The sequence below is a fragment of the Eurosta solidaginis genome, chromosome 3 (genome assembly GCF_040869045.1).
Source record: "Eurosta solidaginis isolate ZX-2024a chromosome 3, ASM4086904v1, whole genome shotgun sequence".
In the NCBI taxonomy this organism is placed as follows: Eukaryota; Metazoa; Arthropoda; class Insecta; order Diptera; family Tephritidae; genus Eurosta; species Eurosta solidaginis.
The window spans coordinates 87,874,191-87,896,578 of record NC_090321.1 but is presented as its reverse complement, the minus strand read 5'-3'; the positions used below and the strand labels follow the sequence as shown (position 1 = coordinate 87,896,578).

The 22,388-nt window shown below is 41.3% G+C and overlaps 1 protein-coding gene across 4 annotated transcripts in view; it reads right to left on the bottom strand.

The window, feature by feature from the left end:
* Efhc1.2 (EF-hand domain containing 1.2) overlaps positions 1-22,388 on the bottom strand; it is a 71,239-nt gene that overhangs the window by 2,366 nt on the left and 46,485 nt on the right. For 2 of the 4 annotated variants that reach the window (XM_067772662.1, XM_067772663.1), the window contains exons 2-6: positions 13,388-13,505; positions 12,780-13,327; positions 12,450-12,720; positions 8,707-8,940; positions 8,121-8,636 (exon numbers count right to left, since the gene is read on the bottom strand). In XM_067772662.1, coding sequence (XP_067628763.1) covers positions 8,121-8,636; positions 8,707-8,940; positions 12,450-12,720; positions 12,780-13,327; positions 13,388-13,438 — 1,620 coding nt within the window. In that variant the 5' untranslated portion in view covers positions 13,439-13,505. Of the gene's footprint in view, positions 1-8,120; positions 8,637-8,706; positions 8,941-12,449; positions 12,721-12,779; positions 13,328-13,387; positions 13,506-16,657; positions 18,074-22,388 lie in introns of those variants that run through there. The other 2 variants (XM_067772661.1, XM_067772664.1) reach the window with 2 other exon arrangements.

Below are 22,388 nucleotides of genomic sequence, written 5' to 3'. Positions count from 1 at the left end.
TGATAACGAGGTTAACCCTGGCAAAAGCGGCTACCGATTCTGTGTGGACTTGGCTTAGGGCCTTCTCATGCTCATCTGGATGAAATGGCCGTGTTAGCAGTTGGCGGCTCTCATCATAGTGCTTATGAAGTTATTTCCTTAACCATCTTGGATGTGTGGCTAGATCAAGCAGTTGTTTGCTAGGGTGTCCTGGTTTTTGACAATTTAGCAAAAACTTTGTTCAGCATTTCGTTGTGCTCTTTAATGTTGAGCTCTTTGGCCTCGCTGTTTAGGTGATGTTCAGGGATCAAAAGGAGTGGCAGTTCTGAGTGGCCTGCATCTTTTTCCAGTATGTGTTTTTTTTTAAACCAGGCGACCAAACTGGTGACGCGTAGCACATGAGCGGCAGGCCAATTGCTTTGTACGTGGTTAGCAACGTTTCTTTATCTTTTCCCCAAGCGACTTGAGGATTTTGTTGCGACTTTGTACTTTAGATACAATTTCGGTGGCATGGGCCTGTTGTTGTTGTTGTAGCGATAAGGACATTCCCCGAAGGCCCTGGGGAGTGTTATCGATGTTGATGGTCCTTTGCCGGATGCAGATCCGGTACGTTCCGGTACCAAGCCCGACCATCTCGGGAACGATTTGTTATGACCACATTACAGTTTAACTGTAATGGATTAACTGGGAAGATCAAGGAGATAGTCGACTTCATGAAGCGGCAAAACATCCGCATTGCTGCGATTCAAGAGACTAAACTCACAGCAAGATCTGCATTGCAGACCTGTTCTGGGTATAATGTCCACAGAAAAGATCGCGAGAGCGGAAATGGAGGCGACCTCGCGTTTATCATACACCACACTGTGCAATATCATATATTTGATCCCGACATCGACCACAGGGACAGTGTCTTAGAACGTCAAGGATTATCTGTCCGGTCGGGCGATGCACATCTAGAAATCATCAACATCTACATCCCTCCTGCCACTTGTTGCCCCAGTGGATACCGCCCTGATATCAGCGGCGTACTTACTGGAAACAATCGCATTATCTTAGGCGATTTCAATGCCTATCACGATCTATGGCATTCAAACTTGCGGGTGGACAGTAGGGGTGAGATGTTAGCGGATCAAAGAGATGAAACGACGTTCTGCACTATAAACGGAGACGCCACCACACGTATAGTAGGAAGCTGTCACAGTGCGCCGGATATTTCAATCGTGAGCGCAGAACTCGTAAACTGCGTCAACTGGCAGCCGATGGTAACATTGGCATCCGACCACCTGCATCCGAGCGTCCCGCCGACTTCATCGTCGCAAAAAAACGCACTTCATTAACTTTAAAAAAGGAAAGTGGGTTGAATACAAATCCTTTACAGACAACCGCTTTGCTGCCCTCCCTATCCCAACTGATGCCCGCCAAGGGGAGCGTGCTTTCCGCAAGGTCATTGAATCCGCCTCGGCTCGTTTCATTCTCGCCGGTAGAATTCCCGAAATTCGGCCCCACTTCCCGGCAGAGGCCGCAAGTTTAGCGAGAGAACATGACCTTATAAGACAGCTCGATCCTGGCGACCCCCAAATAAGGGAAATAAACCAACGCATCAGATTGCTTGTGGATGAACACAATCGGGCGAAATGGGAGGAGCACCTAAGCGGTTGTAACCTCTCTGCCGGTGTAGGTAAACTTTGGTCCACTGTAAAGTCCTTATCGAATCCGTCTTTGCGCGAGCGCTTTCTGCCGACAATACATAATGCATTCTACGGTCGACAAAAATAGACAGAGGGCCAACAGACACGCACGTAGGGATTCAAGGGGTTGTGTAGCGCAATATATAGCTTCTCCAACCCAATTGTCAACCTCACCTTCGAGCGGCGAATCCCGTTTCACTAACAGACGAGGCTCTGGCGACCCCAAGCTCCTCATGGAACTTGGGGGTGGGGAGGGAGGGATGGCCTGAAGGTTCAATGTGGCCATATAAATCGTTCCCGAGATGGTCGGGCCAGCACCTTAATGGTGCTGTGTTACCGGAGCGTATCGGATCTGTATCCGACAAAGGACCATCACATCGATAACACCCCAAAGCCTTCGGGGAGTAACCTAATAGCTACAACAACAACAACAACAACAGACACGCACGTAAACATAAGTTCAGCGCGTCACCAATTACCATCACCGCCAAAGAGGTTGAGGATGCCATCGGTCATGCTAAACCATCCAAAGCAGTGGACCCAGACGGCATAGCCATGTCGATGCTTAAAAGCCTAGGGAAAGAGGGTTTCAAATATTTAGCACATGTCTTCAACCTGTCTCTTTCCACCTTTGTCATACCCGAAAAATGGAAAATGGCCAAGGTGGTCCCGCTACTAAAGCCTGGGAAACCAGCTAACATAGGAGAGTCATATCGCCCGATATCGAAGCCATTTTGCCATCCCCCCCTTCAAAGCAAATTTACAGGTAGCGTGTCATCAGCATGGCTTTAGAAAACTCCATAGCATCTCCACCGCGTTAAATGCCATTATCACCCAGATAAATTGTGGTTTAAATCAAAACCACCACCATAGAACAGTACTCGTAGCGCTAGACCTATCAAAAGCTTTTGATACGGTCAGCTATGGCACGTTACTGCAAGACTTGGAAGGGTCTACCCTTCCCCTATGTCCTAAAAGGTGGACCGCAAATTATCTGGGTGGTTGGCAAGCATCGGGGCAATTCAGAAACGAAATATCAAAGCCAAGAAGAATTAAACAAGGGGTGCCTCAGGATGGTGTCCTATCCCCACTTTTGTTTAATTTTTACATATCAAAACTACCTTCGAAACCAGAAGGAGTTACTATCGTTTCTTACGCCGATGACTGCACAATAATGGCCACAGGCCCGGGCCCGGGCCAAAACATCGATGAGCTTTGCAACAGAATAAACGGCTACCTCCCTGATCTCTCCAGTTTTTTCACCTCGCGAAACCTGGCATTATCACCGACTAAATCATCCGCGACCCTATTTACAACTTGGACGTCCCAAATGTCGACCAAAATACTGGGCTCAGAACCGTCACGGGCTGTCTTCTTATGTCCCCAGAACACCATCTACATAATGGGGCAAGAATACTCCCCATCAGGGAGAGAAATGAGATGTTAACCAAACAGTTCCTGTTGAATACCCAGAAACCTGGGCATCCCAACAGACATCTGATTGATGAGCCAGCACCGCCTAGGGACTTAAGGAGTCATCTCCGTAAGCATTTTGAGGAAATACGGCACATGAGAACTCAGCCGTATGAAGCAAAAAAACACAAGCAGGTCCTTGGTGAACTCCACAAACAGGCGTCGGACCTTTATGCCGTGAATTGACCGGAGAATCCAGTACTCGGGGAACAGTACCCAAACTTGCGGAAGAGGAACGCATACTCCCCAGGGAAACGCGAGTCACTCTGGCTCAACTTCGTTCTGGATACTGTAACAGGTTAAACTCTTACATATCCAGAATCAACCGCGACATACAAAATGTATGCCCCGCTTGCAATGTGTCCCCACATGACACCAACCATCTCTTTAATTGTAATGTGGAACCAACGCCTCTAACACCCCTTTCATTATGGTCCACCCCTGTCGAAACAGCAAGTTTCCTTGGACTCCCGTTAGAGGATATTGATGACAATTTGTGATCGGTCGCAGCAATTAGGTAGGACGAAACATTGCTACAACAACAACAACAACCACATGCGACCTTCTTGGCCATCCCGCCCTCCCACTCCCTAGATCCATGAGGAGTTCGGGGTCGTCAGAGCCTCGGCTGTTAATGAAACATGATTCGCCACGGATAGGTGAGGTTGACAATTGGGTTTGAAGAAGCTATATATTGCGCTGGCAACCTGAAGCTCTTAATGTGCTCGTTCCATTTAGCACGCTTGTGTTCATTTGTCGCACAATAACCAAGCTGAGATGCGTAATATGGTCCTCTCCAGGGGCGAGTTGTCCCTCTAGGTCACGTTCTTTGCTAAGTTTGCTGCATCACCCGGGAAATGGGGTATTATTTTGGTATTCTACCAAAGCTGAAGCGATGCGGAGCTCACGCTCGCCTTGCCGGACATCAGTCGGAAGGGGGAGAGCAGCAAAATATAGATTTGTGAAGGCTGTATAGTCCGCTAACGATAGAAATGTCTGACGAGTTCTGACAGTTACCTGCTATTCGAGTAGGGGCATCGCCTGCCTCTAGTGTCGACTGGTAAGCTAGAATGCCAGAGGTTGTGGTGTGCGTTGAAATCGCCAAGAATAAATGGGCTTTTGCCACGGCAGGGAGCCACGACAGTTTTGTAGAAATTTCGCAGACAAAGAACGTTGGGTTCTAACCCAGAACTCTAGTGATGCAAGCATATTTTGCACGTGACACACTAACAAGAGTATGACGGTCTGAGGTAGATCCTTTTCCAACATATGCAGCAAAGCACATCCTAGGACCAGGGTTGGGTTTAATACCTTCTCGGAGCAGGAGGGTATGGAGCAGTCGCAACATATTAGGGAGGGAGGAAACGCAACATATTAAATGGAGTTACACTGAAATGACAGCTCTTGGTCGGCTGCCATTAGGTCCCCTAAGTTTGTGTTAAACGCATCTATATGAAAAACTGCTTATGTGACGGGGCTTTTATCCACATGTCGTAAGAGCGAAAACATTTCTTCTGGATATTGTTTGCCTTCAAATGAGCTCGAAAGGTAACGAACAAAAATCTTATCGGTGACGTCTACTCCTTCCTTAATTTTTCATTAGAGTCCAAATCGAAAACTCCTAGTACTTGCAAAGAGGACGGAATCATTTTATAACATAAGTACTTACTTACTTACTTACTTAATTGGCGCTTAACCGTCTAAACGGTTATGGCCGTCCAACAAGGCGCGCCAGTCGCTCCTTGGCTCCGCCAACCGGCGCCAATTGGTCACACCAAGGGAGTTTAAATCGTTTTCCACCTAGTCTTTCCAACGGAGTGGGGGCCAACGGAGTGGGGGCCGCCCTCTACCTCTGCTTCCATAGGCGGGTTCCGATAGAAACACTTTCTTGGCCGGAGCATCATCTTTCATTCGCATAACATGGCCTAGCCAGCGCAGCCGCTGCGTTTTAATTCGCTGGACTATGTTGATGTCTGCGTATAGCTCGTACAGCTCATCATTAAATCTTCTTCGGTACTCGCCATCGCCAACGCGTAGAGGTCCATAAATCTTTCGAAGAACTTTTCTCTCGAACACTCCCAAAGCCGCTTCATCTGCTGTTGTCATGGTCCATGCTTCTGCCCCATATAGCAGGACGGGTACGATAAGTGACTTGTAGAGTATGATTTTCGTTCGCCGAGAGAGGACTTTACTTTTCAATTGCCTACCTAGTCCAAAGTAGCATTTATTGGCAAGATTGATTCTTCGCTGGCTTTCAGTGCTGATGTTGTTGCTAGTGTTGACGCTGGTTCCCAAATAAACGAAGTCTTTTACTATTTCGAAATTGTGGCTGCCAACAGTAGCGTGGTTGCCAAGGCGCATATGCGCTGACTCTTTGCTCGATGACAGCAGGTACTTCGTTTTGTCCTCATTCACCATCAAACCCATCTTTACCGCTTCTTTTTCCAGTTTGGAGTAAGCAGAACTAACAGCGCGGGTGTTTAGGCCGATGATATCAATGTCATCAGCATATGCCAGTAATTGCACGCTTTTATAGTATATTGTTCCAGTGCGGTTAAGTTCTGCAGCTAGTATAATTTTCCCCAGCATCAAATTAAAGAAATCGCACGATAGGGGGTCACCCTGTCTGAAACCTCGTTTAGTTTCGAACGGCTCGGAGAGGTCCTTCCCAATTCTGACTGAGCTGATGGTGTTGCTCAACGTCATTTTGCACAGCCGTATAAGTTTTGCGGGGAAACCAAATTCAGACATAGCGGCATATAGGCAGCTCCTTTTCGTGCTGTCGAAGGCGGCTTTAAAGTCGACGAAGAGGTGATGTGTGTCGATTCTCTTTTCACGGGTTTGTTTCAAGATTTAGCGAATTGAGAAAATCTGGTCGATGGTAGATTTACCAGGTCTGAAGCCGCACTGATAAGGTCCAATCAGCCGGTTCACGGTGGGCTTCAATCTTTCGCACAATACACTTGAAAGGACCTTATATGCGATATTAAGAAGGCTGATTCTACGATAGTTGGTGCATTTTGCAGTATCCCCCTTCTTGTGGACTGGGCAAAGAACACTTAGATTCCAACCGTCGGGCATGCTTTCGTCCGCCCATATTTTGCTAAGAAGCTGCTGCATGCGCCTTACCAACTCCTCGCCGCCGAACTTGAATAGCTCCGCAGGCAATCCATCAGCGCCCACGGCCTTGTTGTTTTTCAATTTGTTTATTGCTATTCTAACTTCGTCATAATCGGGCGGAGGGACATATATTCCATCATCATCGATTGCGGGATCGGGTTCTTCATCTCTGCGCGGTGAATTGCTGCCTCCATTTAGGAGAGCAGAGAAGTATTCCCTCCATAATCTAAGCTCTCTCTGGACATCAGTTACAAGGTCGCCGTATTTTTTGGTAGAATTTTCGGGCGTTATTCCTGGTGGCTAGCAGCTCAAGCTCCTCACACTCACGCCTTTCTGCTTTTGCTTTTTTCTTCCTGAAAAGGCGTCTCGCTTCCCTTTTCAACTCACGATAGCGTGCACCCACTCCTCTTGTCGCGCTCGCTTTTAACGTAGCCCTGTAGGCAGCGTGTTCTCTTTCGATTGCAACGCCGCATTCTTCATCGTACCAGTTGTTTTTTCGTGGCCGCCGGCAACCAATTTTTTCCTCGGCGGCAGTACGAAGTGCTTTGGAGATATGCTCCCACTGCTCCTGTATTCCTTCAGGATGAGTTGTGCTCTCAGAGAGCAGAGGGCAGTCTGTTGTGATAGAAGCTTTTCGACGTCTAGCTTTCCTTGTGTTTTTTGTTCCTTGGTTTTAGCCGCGTTGAGGCGGGTGCGTATTTTGGCTGCAACGAGATAATGGTCCGAGTCGATGTTAGGTCCTCGGATCGTGCGCACATCTAAAACTGCCTCCAGTCTATCATAACGTGACCGATCTGATTGTATTTCGATTAGGAGACAGCCATGTACCTTGATGTATCTTTTTATGCATGAACTTCGTGCTGGATATGACCATGTTTCGAGCACCGGCAAAGTCAATCAGCCTCAGTCCGTTAGGAGAAGTTTCATTGTGTAGGCTAAACTTTCCGACTGTAGTGCCAAAAACACCTTCTTTGCCCACCCTGGCGTTAAAGTCGCCAAGCACGACTTTTATATCATAACGGGGGCAGCGCTCGTATGTGCGTTCTAATTGTTGATAAAAAGTGTCTTTCACCTCATCGTCTTTCTCCTCTGTCGGCGCATGGGCGCAGATGAATGATATATTAAAAAACTTTGCTTTTATTCGGATAGCGGCGAGACGCTCGTCCACAGGCGTGAACGCCAGCACTTGGCGACAAAGTACGTCACAATATATGTCACAATTTTTGATCTTCTTTCTTCCTTGCTTCGTCCAACGCATTTCTTGGATGGCGGTGATGTCAGATTTTGCTTTGACGAGGACAGCCGGAGTATGGTTTTACGTGGCGGGTCCCAAGCCCAGCGCACAACCCGCTCAGCGGGGGTGAAACTATTACTTGGCACGTCTATATTGCGAGCCGCTTGCTCCAAGACAGACGCCCGCTTGCAGCCGCACCTAGAGGTGTACAGACGCTGCCGATGAGATCTGCCCCGGCTAGCCCTTAAACCGATTATGTCAGAGTGGCCTAGCCAGGTTGTCGCCTTCTCACATCCGTTTAGTGGCTACCCAGAGGATACTTGGCCGCAAGCGGCCGGCAGTAGTGAGCTGCTTGAACCGCATGCAAAAGAATCGCTCTGGCCATTCCCAGGTGAATGGTGGTCAGAAGCTTTCCCCACTATCGTGGACTTCTACACACGGCCCCACATAAGTCCTGGTACTTAATTTGGGTTTCCCCGTTTGTTCGTCAAACAAATTCCGGTAGCACTATAGACTCATTCAGCCTACATAAGGTCTTTATTAATCTAAACTGGTACCATTTCGTTCGCAGCCGAATACCCGACGAAACCAGTGCACAGCGGATTATAAATATAAGGTCAACTTACCTCATAAGGATGGTGCTCCATGTAGATAAGCGTGTATTCATCGGCTGATACAATATGGAATATGTGGTCCTTTAGGCTCATTGTAGCACCAATATAAAAGTTATACGGCTGATAATATTGTGGACGTTTTGATGTGAATTTTTCCTGTCCCGGCAGTGGTATCCTCGTACGCTTCATAAACTCGCCACCAAGGAAACCGGAATTTCGCTCAGCAATCTCAAATATTTGTATTGTATCATCAGACAGATAATAAGATATTATGAAAATACGTTCACAGTTCTCGCGTATTGTGGACAAAAGTTTTGCACCAAATCTCAAAACATAGCGATCGAGTTTGATGAACTTCTTAAAGTCGGTTTGTGGCGGCTTAGGCTCGACGGATATACAATTGCCCTCAGAGTCTTCGTATGAGCCCCAACCATTGTAAGGTGGTAGGATTCGTTCCTTTTGATTCAATGGAGCACAATCGTCCCCGCGCGATGGAAGCGGTGCTGGAGTAAAGTCCTCAATTCCGTACTTAGAAATTAATAAAAATAGATTCATTAATATAAATTATATAAACAAATGATGGATAAATGTTACTTACGCGTTTTCTATAATACTCTTGCGTATATTCATCACAAGCGGTGAGCACAACAGCACGTCCATAGACATTAAGAACAGCTCCAATTTGTAGATCACGATCCGAGTAGTAGAGCACTTCCTTTTCGCCAATATTAAGCGGATCGATGGTGTAACGAACATTTCGCATATTTGTACCAAGGACATTCAATAATGTTTGAGGAGTTTGTTGACCAGGCAATGCAAGTCCTGTGAATTCCTACAAATAAAGTTTAGGCATTTCTGGATTTTAACAGTGAAAAATATTTAAAACACATTTTTCGCCGCCCAAAGCCCCATAACAATCACTGCCTGAGCAATTTATAAAGCTACTAGAGTTACTGACAGACTTTGTTTTGCCCGGTTTTCCTACATTTGAAAAGTGAGCCTCGCTTCCCCTCTTCACTCTCTATATCATTCTCTTCTACTTTATCATTAATTTTTTCTCCTTTATTCCATTTATCTTCCTCCCACTCCCGAACCCATTCCCACTCCTATTATTTCTATCATCCACTCGCACTTTCAACATTTTTATCTCCATTTCCTACTCCCAATTTCTTAGCTCTCCCTCGCCCTCTCTATTTTTCTTCCTCTCACCTTTGTTCTCTCGTCTCCATTTCCCACTCCTATCTCGTATTTTCCTTTTTCAGCCTATGGCTTTTTGCGAAGTCGACATAAAATATGTAAGTCCCGTCTCGCCCGTTTGCACGAAATATTAAAAGTAGCACCTCGGAAATCCGAATAGTAGTTCGATCTAAATCCCCCTCGGATGAATATAATGCCAAGTTTTTATGTTAATACTAGACTATGCTGTATGTATGTGGAGGCAGCAATTCACCGCGCAGAGATGAAGAACCCGATCCCGCAATCGATGATGATGGAATATATGTCCCCCCGCCCGATTATGACGAAGTTAGAATAGCAATAACCAGATTGAAAAACAACAAGGCCGTGGGCGCTGATGGATTGCCTGCGGAGCTATTCAAGTTCGGCGGCGAGGAGTTGGTAAGGCGCATGCAGCAGCTTCTTAGCAAAATATGGGCGGACGAAAGCATGCCCGACGGTTGGAATCTAAGTGTTCTTTGCCCAGTCCACAAGAAGGGGGATACTGCAAAATGCACCAACTATCGTGGAATCAGCCTTCTTAATATCGCATATAAGGTCCTTTCAAGTGTATTGTGCGAAAGATTGAAGCCCACCGTGAACCGGCTGATTGGACCTTATCAGTGCGGCTTCAGACCTGGTAAATCTACCATCGACCAGATTTTCACAATGCGCCAAGTCTTGGAAAAAACCCGTGAAAAGAGAATCGACACACATCACCTCTTCGTCGACTTTAAAGCCGCCTTCGACAGCACGAAAAGGAGCGGCCTATATGCCGCTATGTCTGAATTTGGTTTCCCCGCAAAACTTATACGGCTGTGCAAAATGACGTTGAGCAACACCATCAGCTCAGTCAGAATTGGGAAGGACCTCTCCGAGCCGTTCGAAACTAAACGAGGTTTCAGACGGGGTGACCCCCTATCGGGCGATTTCTTTAATTTGATGCTGGAGAAAATTATACTAGCTGCAGAACTTAACCGCACTGGAAAAATATACTATAAAAGCGTGCAATTACTGGCATATGCTGATGACATTGATATCATCGGCCTAAACACCCGCGCTGTTAGTTCTGCTTACTCCAAGCTGGAAAAAGAAGCGGTAAAGATGGGTTTGATGGTGAATGAGGACAAAACGAAGTACCTGCTGTCATCGAGCAAAGAGTCAGCGCATATGCGCCTTGGCAACCACGCTACTGTTGGCAGCCATAATTTCGCAATAGTAAAAGACTTCGTTTATTTGGGAACCAGCATCAACATTAGCAACAACATCAGCACTGAAATCCAGCGAAGAATCAATCTTGCCAATAAATGCTACTTTGGACTAGGTAGGCAATTGAAAAGTAAAGTCCTCTCTCGGCGAACGAAAATCATACTCTACAAGTCACTTATCGTACCCGTCCTGCTATATGGGGCAGAAGCATGGACCATGACAACAGCAGATGAAGCGGCTTTGGGAGTGTTCAAGAGAAAAGTTCTTCGAAAGATTTATGGACCTCTACGCGTTGGCGATGGCGAGTACCGAAGAAGATTTAATGATGAGCTGTACGAGCTATACGCAGACATCAACATAGTCCAGCGAATTAAAACGCAGCGGCTGCGCTGGCTAGGCCATGTTATGCGAATGAAAGATGATGCTCCGGCCAAGAAAGTGTTTCTATCGGAACCCGCCTATGGAAGCAGAGGTAGAGGGCGGCCCCCACTCCGTTGGAAGGACCAGGTGGAAAACGATTTAAACTCCCTTGGTGTGACCAATTGGCGCCGGTTGGCGGAGCGAAGGAGCGACTGGCGCGCCTTGTTGGACGGCCATAACCGTTTAGACGGTTAAGCGCCAATTAAGTAAGTAAGTAAGTAACTAGACTATGTTCTGCTCGAAAATTTGTTTGCACATATTTAAAAAGTGAGCCCCGCTTACACTTTTTCCCTATCCCAATCTCTTATACTTCATCTTCCATTTGTCTTCTTATTCTTGTCCATTTCTTATCAAAATTATCTCCTCACCACTACCATACCCTTCCACTCCGAGTGCGGATACCACTCCCACTCTCATTCCCAGTCCCGTTTCCACTCCTAGACCTACTCCCTCTTCCTCTCTCACCTCAATATCCTCATACATGGAATCTTAATACTAAGTATGGGATACCTATGAAACTCAAACAGGTATAATTTTTGAAATCGCATTAATTTTTTTTTATATAAGATACTGATAAATAATTGAAATGTTCGTTTGCCCGAGAATAGTCCTCCCTGCGATGTATCTACTCTCTCTTCTACTCCTACTTTCTTTCATCTCCATCAACCTCGCTCTCTTTTTCTTCATCTCTAGATTTTTTCCTTTACTCAATTTTCTACTCCCATTTTCATTCCTCACTCACTAACTACTAAAATTGATTTAACCGATCTTGAATTATTTGCATTCGTTTTTATATAGTTATATATAAGATAAGATTATACGAGCATAATTGGGATCTAACCACGGCGCATGAAAAAGTTCCAAGGTTTCCCAGGGTGGGTGATGATATGCGAATAGATAAAGATGATCGGGTACAGTGGGTCCGCCAGTGAGTTGATAATTACTGTTTAAACTGGCACCATTTAAGGCAATGAATGTAAAACTGCCGCGCTTTGGTCCAAGGCGGCCCAACCTGTATAGAAAAATTATATATTTTACAGTGCTCCAGTGGATTTTTTTTTTAGATTTTGAAATAATTACGTTCTCATTTCGTGGTCTAACTTAAAATGCCCATTAAAATTGCTTCGCATATCATCTCACTGTACTAAATACTTAAAAAAATAATTAATATTGGGGCTATCTACCTCCGAAGAGATTTAGGCCAAGCTTCTATTCCAATTTGTTATACTCTTTTTAAGTTTTCCTACAAATTGGCGTGATGGGACCTACATGTTTTATGCCGATTCCGAACGGGATCTGCAAGGCAGATGAACTGTTACTGAGAAGCTTTTCATAGCAGAAGGTGAGACCCCGCTTTGAAATTTTTTTTTTCTATTTTAAAATTTGTTTCTAAATTTCCGATGTTGCCTTGCCCGGGACTTGAATCCAGGACCTTTGGTGTGGTAGGTTAACCAGACTACCACTACACCACGGCGGTCGCAAATGCCTAATACTTACCCTAGGAAGTTTGCCTCTTTTAAGGAAAAGCGCTGGACCTTCTCGACCTGAGTTTCGTGGGAAATTTTCCTTAATGTCAATGGTGTCATCGGCTAAATAATAACAAATTTCCAATCTGCGTACGTCGCCGAACTCGGAACGATCGTCCCAATAGCCTTTAAATTTTAAAACTTTGCGATCGAACGCTAAGAACTGTGCGAATGGGTGTTTCTTTGGTGGTTGACTGTGTGCTTTTTTAGCCGACCGTTTGCGCATTTCAGTTGTGGGATCACTAAAATAGAAAATAAATTCTTAGCTCTGGAGGAAATTAGATTAAATAAATTCACGTACACTGGCATATCGACCGGATCAGGTACGGCGATACCTGAACGATTTAGGAAATTACGTGTAAAAAGATCACAATTCGTAATGTGATAAATACGATCAAATATTTCTATGCTCGTGTCGACATTCAAATCCAATATCGAAATGAATTCATTTTGGCACGGCGGCGGTTTCGGTATTCGTTGGCGATGAACCAAACAACCTTGCGGTATGCCAGAGTTATCCACTTTAGGCTCCATAATCTGCATTGTGCCATCTTCAAGATAATACATGATTTTTACTTTGCGCACTTGATATGGGGCATTGTAAACTTCGTGTAGGGTTTCTTTAAAAAACGCATCGAAACCGAGCACCTTCTTATCGTAAGCAATCCATGGAGGTAAACGTGGTCCGGTCTTTGGTGGATACAAAGATGGTGTGGCTGTTGGAGGACAGTTGATATCGACACACATGCCACCAGTATCCACCATGGCTGGGGGCTGGCGATCATTCAACATGCTAATACCTTGGCAATTCATTAAACTTTGAGGCTTCGGGAAGTTCGTACGCGACATCTGCAACACACACAAATAGGTCTAGATATTTCTGTATAATTATAAAAATGTAATACTCACATCCCGGAAGGTGGTGCCCGGCAGAAAGGGCATTCCTGGTATACGCAACATCTTGATCTGTTTTAAATCTTAACTTTCAATAATCGCGAAATCAATAATTCAATTTTTTTATGTTTCACTTATGTATATAAAAATATAAAATGGCGTTTTAATTTCTTTTCTTCGCAAATTTAGTGTATTGTAATTCTTAAAAAACGTTAATAAAAATAGATAGATAAGTCGTTTTTGATTGGGATTTTTCAAAAAAAATTTTGATTTTATAATATTTTTGAGGCTATCTATCGATGATTGCTATATTTTAAACCGAATTGTTTTGAGTTCTTTTCTTCAGTAAAACACTCAATCAACGAAAAAGTAGAATATGGAATATAGACTAAACAAAAATAATGACACTATAGCAATGCAAGGTAGATAAAAACTGGTTGCCATGAAAATGTATGTTGGAGTCAATGGTGTACAGTGGTGTTCGTTGCAAAAGAACCAGCGCGCTGCAGCGATTTAAAAATCGTATATATGTATGCATAAAAAAAATTAGGGTTCTGCGAAAATTTGTTTTCCTCATTTGAGAAGCAAGACAGGCTTATATTGCTTAAACAATTTTTTTTTGTTATAGATATTAGAGAAAAATTACAAAACTTTTACACGGCGATGGCTACTAGGAAATGTTTCTGAATTTCGTTTCCTCATCAGCTAGCTTTTCGGGTGCTGCGTTTAGAACTTGAATTCACATGACGGAACCATACAAGGTGGCGGCAGGGCGATATACACCCAAACATAAATAAAAATTCCATGTTCTTTGTTTTTGTAACTCGATGGACTAGAGTCAAAATTGTACTGCGCCGGAATTTTTCCTCTGCGGGGTAGGGGCTGTAGAATTTACCCGCGGTAGGTATACCGATCGTAAAACTAGATTATAATACCATGCAGCAAATGTCCCTTATCTTATTATTAGTGACGCTTAAAACGTAGCAAATTGACGCCATTGTATAAGTGACGCTTATAAATAAGGCTAACCAATCTTGGAGTGGTGTTTACTCGAAAGGGAGCATAGTGGACGTGGTGTATCACCTTCGCGAACTTATCACGGTCGATAATAACTGGACCGCGGGGAGCAGGACAAGCCAGTCGTGACCTGATACAATGTACCGCAGATACCTACCTTGGGATTTGGGTGAGTCGCGGGGATTGTGGTTTCATACCGAATTTGGGATTTCTTGGTTTTTCCAAGAAAATTGAAGATAAAGCAGATCGGATGTGGATAACAATTGATAATTGTAAGAGTGGGTTTGTGCTCACTCTTCTTTTTGAAATGTTTTTTGAAATTTCGTTAGGGTATGCTGGGCCGTGAATTTGAACAAATTATTCGAAGTAGTTATTTACAGTGAACGAACAATTAAATTATGATGTGTTGGCAAGGTTGTAATTACAGTCCCTAAATTCTGGTGCTCAGAACAGGATGTTCACATCCCTTAATACTTGTATTAAAATTGTAGAATTGTATTGTATATCTGATGAGCCCTAGCATTAGAACACGTTACATAGATATATTTTTGCTTGGAATAGAATAACAACCGGACGCCATTACTTTAAAATGGTATTAGCTTGAGTAGACTCCATATCAAACCAAGAGAAGTCCTTGTGATTGAAACACCCGATTACAAACTAATTGGATACCAATCATTCCACTACGAACTGTCGAGGTTTGCAACATGGAGCCGATAGGTGGGCCATTGATCATGCAATTAGATCCGTGTTTGACATCGTGAGGTCAAGTCTTCCATTGACAGGTACTCACGTCAAAGCAAATTGAATAACTGCGCCTGAAGTTGAAGTGTGACATCAACATAGTCCAGCGAATTAAAACGCAGCGGCTGCGCTGGCTAGGCCATGTTATGCGAATGAAAGATGATGCTCCGGCCAAGAAAGTTTTTCTATCGGAACCCGCCTATGGAAGCAGAAGTAGAGGGCGGCCCCCACTCCGTTGGAAGGACCAGGTGGAAAACGATTTAAACTCCCTTGGTGTGACCAATTGGCTTCCGGTGGGCGGAGCGAAGGAGCGACTGGCGCGCCTTGTTGGACGGCCATAACCGTTTAGACGGTTAAGCGCCAATTAAGTAAGTAAGTAAGAAGTTGAAGTGTCAAATCATATTAAAAAGTACCAATTAACTTATTTCCGACTTCCACCTGTTTGTTTTCGACAAGCGAGTTCACCTGCATTCTTACTGGTGTTATCGCAGAAACCTCTATCCACTCATCTATTTCAATGCCCTGCTGCATGCTTTGTAATTTGTCTCTAGGTAACGCCTTTTTGTTGCTTTTGTTGGTACATATATACTATGTTTTTTAATCCCAAATTGTGTGGAATATTTTTGTGCTCGTTCAAGAGAACTTGTTCAGTGACAACTCTTCCGCTGTTCACCATTGTATCAAACGGCCGGTCGTTGTGAACGAATTTTGTAATTGAAACTTAAGTAACTTCCCGATAAGCTACTAGCTGGAATCTTAGAATATAGTTTAGAACCCGATGACAATGCAATAATAAGAAAAAAATCTCCGACAGGTGGCGCATGGATCGAAATATTTCAAAAAATCGTATTTGGGGTCCGATTTGGCTTTAAATGCGATTTGTCGTAAAGAAAGAGCGTAAAATTTCCTATAAAAATCACTCAAAAAGTGAAAAACGGTATTTTCGCACAATAGGGTCGTTTCATGATTCCAGGTCACATATGTATTTGATTAGCGAAACAGGTTAATGTTGCATTGCAGCGGGTTCTGAAATATGCTTTAAGTTTCAAGACTCTAACTCAGCAGGAGGTTAGGTTAGGTTGAACTGGCCGTTCAATAAAGACGTCAAACAGACTGAATGTGTCCATAGTGTTAAGGGAAGAACCCCAATCAGGTCCAAGGTTATGTTATAGAATACCTCCGTCCTCTTGGCAAATACTAGAAGTTTTCTAGAACCTAGCTTAATTACTGCCCGAGATCTGGCAACTCTGCGACCCCTAATAACTGGAGTCACCTGGCGAGCGCAGGACACGAACATAGAAAGTGCTGAACTGCTTCTTCTTGCAGCTCGGACTTCCTACACCTGCTGTTACTGACGATACCTAACTTTCGAGCATGTGACGCCAGATGGCAGTGTCCAGTTAGTATGCCTATCGTGAGCTTTAAGCCTTCTTTCTTCAGAGATATGAACCATCTTGTGAGTCTAATATCGTAGGCTTTGCACATTATCTTAGAAATTTTGCAGCCACGAGCTTTTGTCCACACCTTTCCTGCTTGATGGATCATATGCAGCTCCTGTCTTCTTTTAATTTCTCCCAAACGGATTGGGACGTATATTGTAGTTTCTGCGAGTTGTAAGATAAACTAATGATTTTGATAAGATAGCGTGGCACTGCCCACTTATGATAAAAAGTTTTATCTAAGTAGTCACGTAATCAATAACTACCAAAATCGATAGACGTACTGTTTATTTTAAATGGCAATACTCTTATAAAACTCAAATGTCTGTTTTGGTGCCACAATAACAAGGTGCTTCAAAATCCATCGTAAAATTTTACATGTTTTTTTTTTAATTTACAAGCCAAATATGTATTTTATTAATAACTAAAAGTTATTGAAAGTGGTTCAATGAAATTTTATTTGAGCTAAAGATTAAACAGCCAACGAATTTTGGAAAAGGGGAGTGGCACTGCCCATTTATGCTAAAAAGTTTGATCTTAGTAACCGCTTTACCAATTTGTACCAAACTCGATAGACGTATTGATTTCTATAAAAATTTAATACTCGTTTGAAGGCGAAATGCCTAAGCTTTAAAATAAATTTGATAAACTTTAGAGAAATGCAATAACGAAAAGTATATATTTATAAATTACTAAATTAATTAATTCTTTTATTTGAAATAAAAAATTAACTTGTACATAGATGTCTTATTTTTCAATAAAGTAACAAAATTGATTAGTAAATCTCTTTTTCATTGTTGTGATAAGAGGTGAGAAACTTTTTTATCTTAACATAGTCATCGTCACTGGAACATATATCTAACAAAGCAACCATTTCTGAGCTATACGCATATGTAAGATCTTATTGTGTTCTTACGTACCCCATAGATGATATGACTGGATCAGAAGAGATAGCTAACATGTTGAAAAGGTCTTCGTTTTGTCTAACTCGTGATACTTTGCAGGTGTTCATACATCTATATCTTTTGTAGCCCTTGTTCTTAGATTCCTGAGCTTTTTCAGACAATTCTCCTAATGGTAAGCATTGGTACTCTATTAAATCTTTCCCATGTGCTAAAATTTTATGTACCGTTGTTGTAAGTTTCTTCTCAGGATACTTTTGAAGCAGCAACTCTGTAGTTTTAGATGCATATTCTCCAAATTTGGGTCCATTAACTGGTTCATGGCAGTTTAAAATATTTAAAATGACTCCCAATCTTTTCACAATATCTCTATCAACTCCTGTTATGCGAGCAGTCACTTCATCGTTTTCAAAAAATCTTCTTGGGGAGTTACCATCATTTGTATTTCCGTATCTATACTTTGGACAGTCAACTCAAGGCCAATTTCTTTATAGAATGCATCCTGAATTATTTTTTTCTCCTGTTTGGTTTCTCCTTACATGTTGTACTTTCGTTGAAACTTCTCCTTGTTGTGGTAGTGTAAGTTAAGGTATTCTACTGTATGGCTTTGGTGTGAAAGAGTTTTCTTTGAGATTTTTGATGAGTTTGAAAATGTAAAATGAAAATTTTTGAAATTTCCTGAGAGAATAAAATTGTTACTGAACAACAAGAGATCTCCATAAAATTTTTTTAATAAAATTATTATTTGGCGCCCAACGTGGGGCTGTCTTAAAGTTTTCTTTTCAAAGGATTATAAAATCCTAAATATGAAGCTCCGTTGAATTCGTTTGTGAAAAATAAAATAGTGACTATTAAAAGGATCATAAAATCCTAAATATTTCTATTGAAACTTTTTTCAAAAAGTGAAATAAAGTAACTCCATAAATTTTGAACGTGCAAAAAAAGGTTCATAAAATCCTATACGCCGCATCATTCATAATCCCTAAAGAACAAGCAATTTTTAACGGAGAAAAAAAGTAAGGCAGCGCTCGAATCCTGAAAAACAATTGCCGATTCCTATAGGCAAAAGTAAGCATATGCTGAAACACAATTGCCGATTCTTATAGGCAAAGGAAAATATATTCCAGACGGGTTAGTTTTTAACGAAAGGATAAGAAAATAATACAATCAACTAACATCATTTAATCAATTTATATTCTTCAATCAAATAATCTTTTAATCGATCAAGTACCTATATCTAAAAATAAAATATAAACTGTAAGTAGATATCAAAATTGATGTGGCTATTTGGTTTAAATATTTAAATTTATTATGAGGGCATAAAAGTCCTATTGTTAAAAGAAAATATTATCATTTGATTTATATGCGATTTTGAATGTTTTTTTTTTTGTGAAAACCATTCTAGGGTACTGCGCAAATATTAAGATTGTTTTTATAAATTTTTTTTTACAAAGTATCCTTTTCGACTTTACTTATAAAAAAAATAGAATACTTAAATTACATACAATTTGTAATTTAAATTTTTTGTGTAATAATTTAGGATAGTTTGGGTTAATAAAATGAGTATAACACGGGAACAGGTATTGGAAATAATTAAGGTAGCAAGTGATAATACTAGACAGGAGTTAGATAATAAAATAGAGGCAAGTGAAAATGCTAGGCGAGAATTAGCGGCTAAACTAGATTCGCTTACTTTGGCTCTTGGGCGATTAGAGGTACCAAATGTAGAGGCTTACAAGCCAGTGGAAATAATTTCTACAATTGATTCAGGGAACTGTAGTTTAGATTTAGTTAAATCTTTACCGGAGTTTGCTGGTGATGCTTCATGTTATCCAGCATGGCGTTCTTCTGCGAATTTCGGAATCAAATATTACCCTAAGGGATCAGAAAAATATTACGTAGCTCTAGGTATACTTAGAAATAAAATTACCGGTTCCGCCAACATGACGTTGTCATCTTTCAATACTGTTTTAAATTTTGAAGCGATCATTGAAAGGCTGGATCAGACGTACGCAGATAAAAGACCCATATATGTTCTTGAAAATGAGCTGAGTATCCTTAGGCAGGGTAGTCTATCTATTGCAGAGTATTATGGTAAGGTTGAGGAGCATTTAATTTTGATAATTAACAAGCATATAATGACTTACAGTAACAGTTATGAAGTAATAGATGCGCTAAATGAGAAAGCCAGAGAAAATGCTCTACGTGTTTTCATCTCTGGGCTCCGCCGTCCTTTATGTGATATCCTTTTTTCATCAAGGCCAAAGGACCTCCCTACTGCATTAGCCATTGCTAAGGAATTAGAATCGAATCATAAACGGTACGACTTTGCAAACACTTTTGCTATAGGTAATATGATAAAACCTAACAATTTCCGTCCATCTGTAACTCTGAGTAAACGTAGTCCGTTATCAGGCTCAAATTTTAAAAATCAACCGCAGCAAATGGAAGTGGACCCAGGATCATCATTTTATAAACAAAGGACACCAGGAAATGGTTTTCTAACTCCAAGTCGGAATGTTAATTCTGCTCACCCGTCAAATACCGCTCATCCTGAGCAATTGCCGAATCGATTAGTACCATTTAAACGCCCTAGGGAACTATCTGGCTCTTTTGAGAGGCCTTTGGAAAAAACTCAACGTATAAATTATATGCCTGACAAAACTGATCAGTTTTGTGATGAACTTAATTATAATGAAAATAATATTGGTGGGATTGAATTAGATGATAATGAGTCCCAAATTCAAGTTTCAGATTTTAGTGATGAGATACATTTTTTTAAACTAAATTCGCTCCTGCCATACATTACTAAAAAAATGGTGAATGGACAGGAGCTTCGTTTCTTAATTGATACTGGTACATCGAAAAACTATATTAAAAATGTTTCATTTCTTCGTGGAGTTAAATTAATAAAACATCCGTTTAGATTAAAATCAATAAATGGAGTCAATTTAATAAATCAAAAGTGTCTAGTTAATTTACTTGATCATACTTCAACGTTTTACTTGCTTGAAACATTAAACACGTTTGACGGTATTATAGGATATGACTTTTTAAGAGAAATTGATGCGAAAATTTATACAGAAAGTGGATATTTGTGTTATCGAAATGGTAGAGTTGCAATTGAACAGCTTAATTGTAATCAAGTTAACCTGATTACGATAACAGAAGATTCAGTTCCGGAACATGTACGTGATCATTTCAGAGAAATGATAAATAATAATATTAATGCGTTCGCGAATCCAAACCGAGCCTTGCCTTTTAATACAAATGTAGTAGCTAAAATACGTACAGTAACAGATGATCCTATTTATAGTAGAGGTTATCCTTATCCTATGTCTGCTGCAGATTTCATTAATAATGAAATACTTAGTCTTCTGAAAGATGGCATAATTAGAAAATCGTGTTCTCCATATAATTCTCCAATACACGTTGTAACAAAAAAGGGGTTGGATGAAAATGGAAAGCAAAAGTTGCGAATGGTAATTGATTTCCGAAAAATCAATGAAAAAACTATATCAGATAAATATCCAATACCCGATATTTCTGTAATTTTGTCAAATTTAGGAAAATCACGGTTTTTCACTACTCTTGATTTGAAATCTGGTTTCCACCAGATAAATTTATACGAAAAGGACAGGCAAAAAACTGCTTTCAGCATTAATAATGGAAAATACGAGTTTTGTCGTTTGCCGTTTGGATTGAAAAATGCCCCAAGCATTTTTCAGCGTGCAATTGATGATGTTCTACGCAACGAAATAGGTAAGACATGTCACGTTTACATCGATGACATTATTATTTTTTCACGCGACGAAGATACACACATAAGAGATGTAGATAAAATTTTAAAAATGTTGGAACAATCAGGAATGAGGGTATCGTTAGATAAGTCGAAATTTTTTAAGACATATGTTGAGTTTTTAGGATTCATGGTTTCACAAAATGGTATTCGAACCTGTCCTGATAAAGTTCGGGATATAATTAACTATAAAATGCCGGAGACATTACGGGGGTTGCGATCTTTTCTTGGGCTAGCTGGCTATTATCGCAGGTTTGTTAAAAATTATGCTTCAATAGTGAAACCATTAACAAAATTTTTGCGTGGTGAGAATGGCCATATTGACGCAAATAAATCGAAACATGTGAAAATTAATTTTGATCGTGAAGCAGAGTTGGCATTTACAAAAATTAAGAACATACTTGCTTCGGAAGATGTACTTTTACAGTATCCAGATTTTAATTGTCCATTTGAGCTAACAACTGATGCTTCGTCAAATGCATTAGGAGCGGTGTTATCTCAAAATAGTAAACCAATCACAATGATTTCTCGAACGCTTTCTTCCACTGAGCAAAACTATGCAACAAACGAACGTGAGATGTTAGCTATTGTTTGGGCATTGAAAGCGTTGAGACATTATTTGTATGGTACAAAAAATGTAAGGATATTTACTGACCATCAGCCACTTATATTCTCTATTTCGGAAAAAAATCCAAATACAAAAATGAAAAGATGGCGTGCATTTATCGAAGAATTTTCTCCAACATTTCATTATAAGCCTGGAAAAGAGAACAAAGTAGCTGATGCTCTTTCAAGACAGTATATTAATAACCATACTATTACTTTGGAAACAGTGCATAGTGAAGAATCTTCACCAGATGTAATTGAAACTGTTAAGTGCCCTGTTAACCAATTTAGAAATCAAATTGTCTTAACAAAAGGACCATCTTTTATTAAAACTTCTAAGGTTGTTTTTAACAAATTTATACGCCATACTATTGTTTTTGATTCTATTGAAAATTTGTTATTGTGTTTAAAAGAAGTCGTTAATCCTAGTAGGACTAATGCTATTCACTGCGATCTACAGACTTTGGCGGAAGTTCAAAATCGTATAGTTTCTTCATTTCCAGGTATAA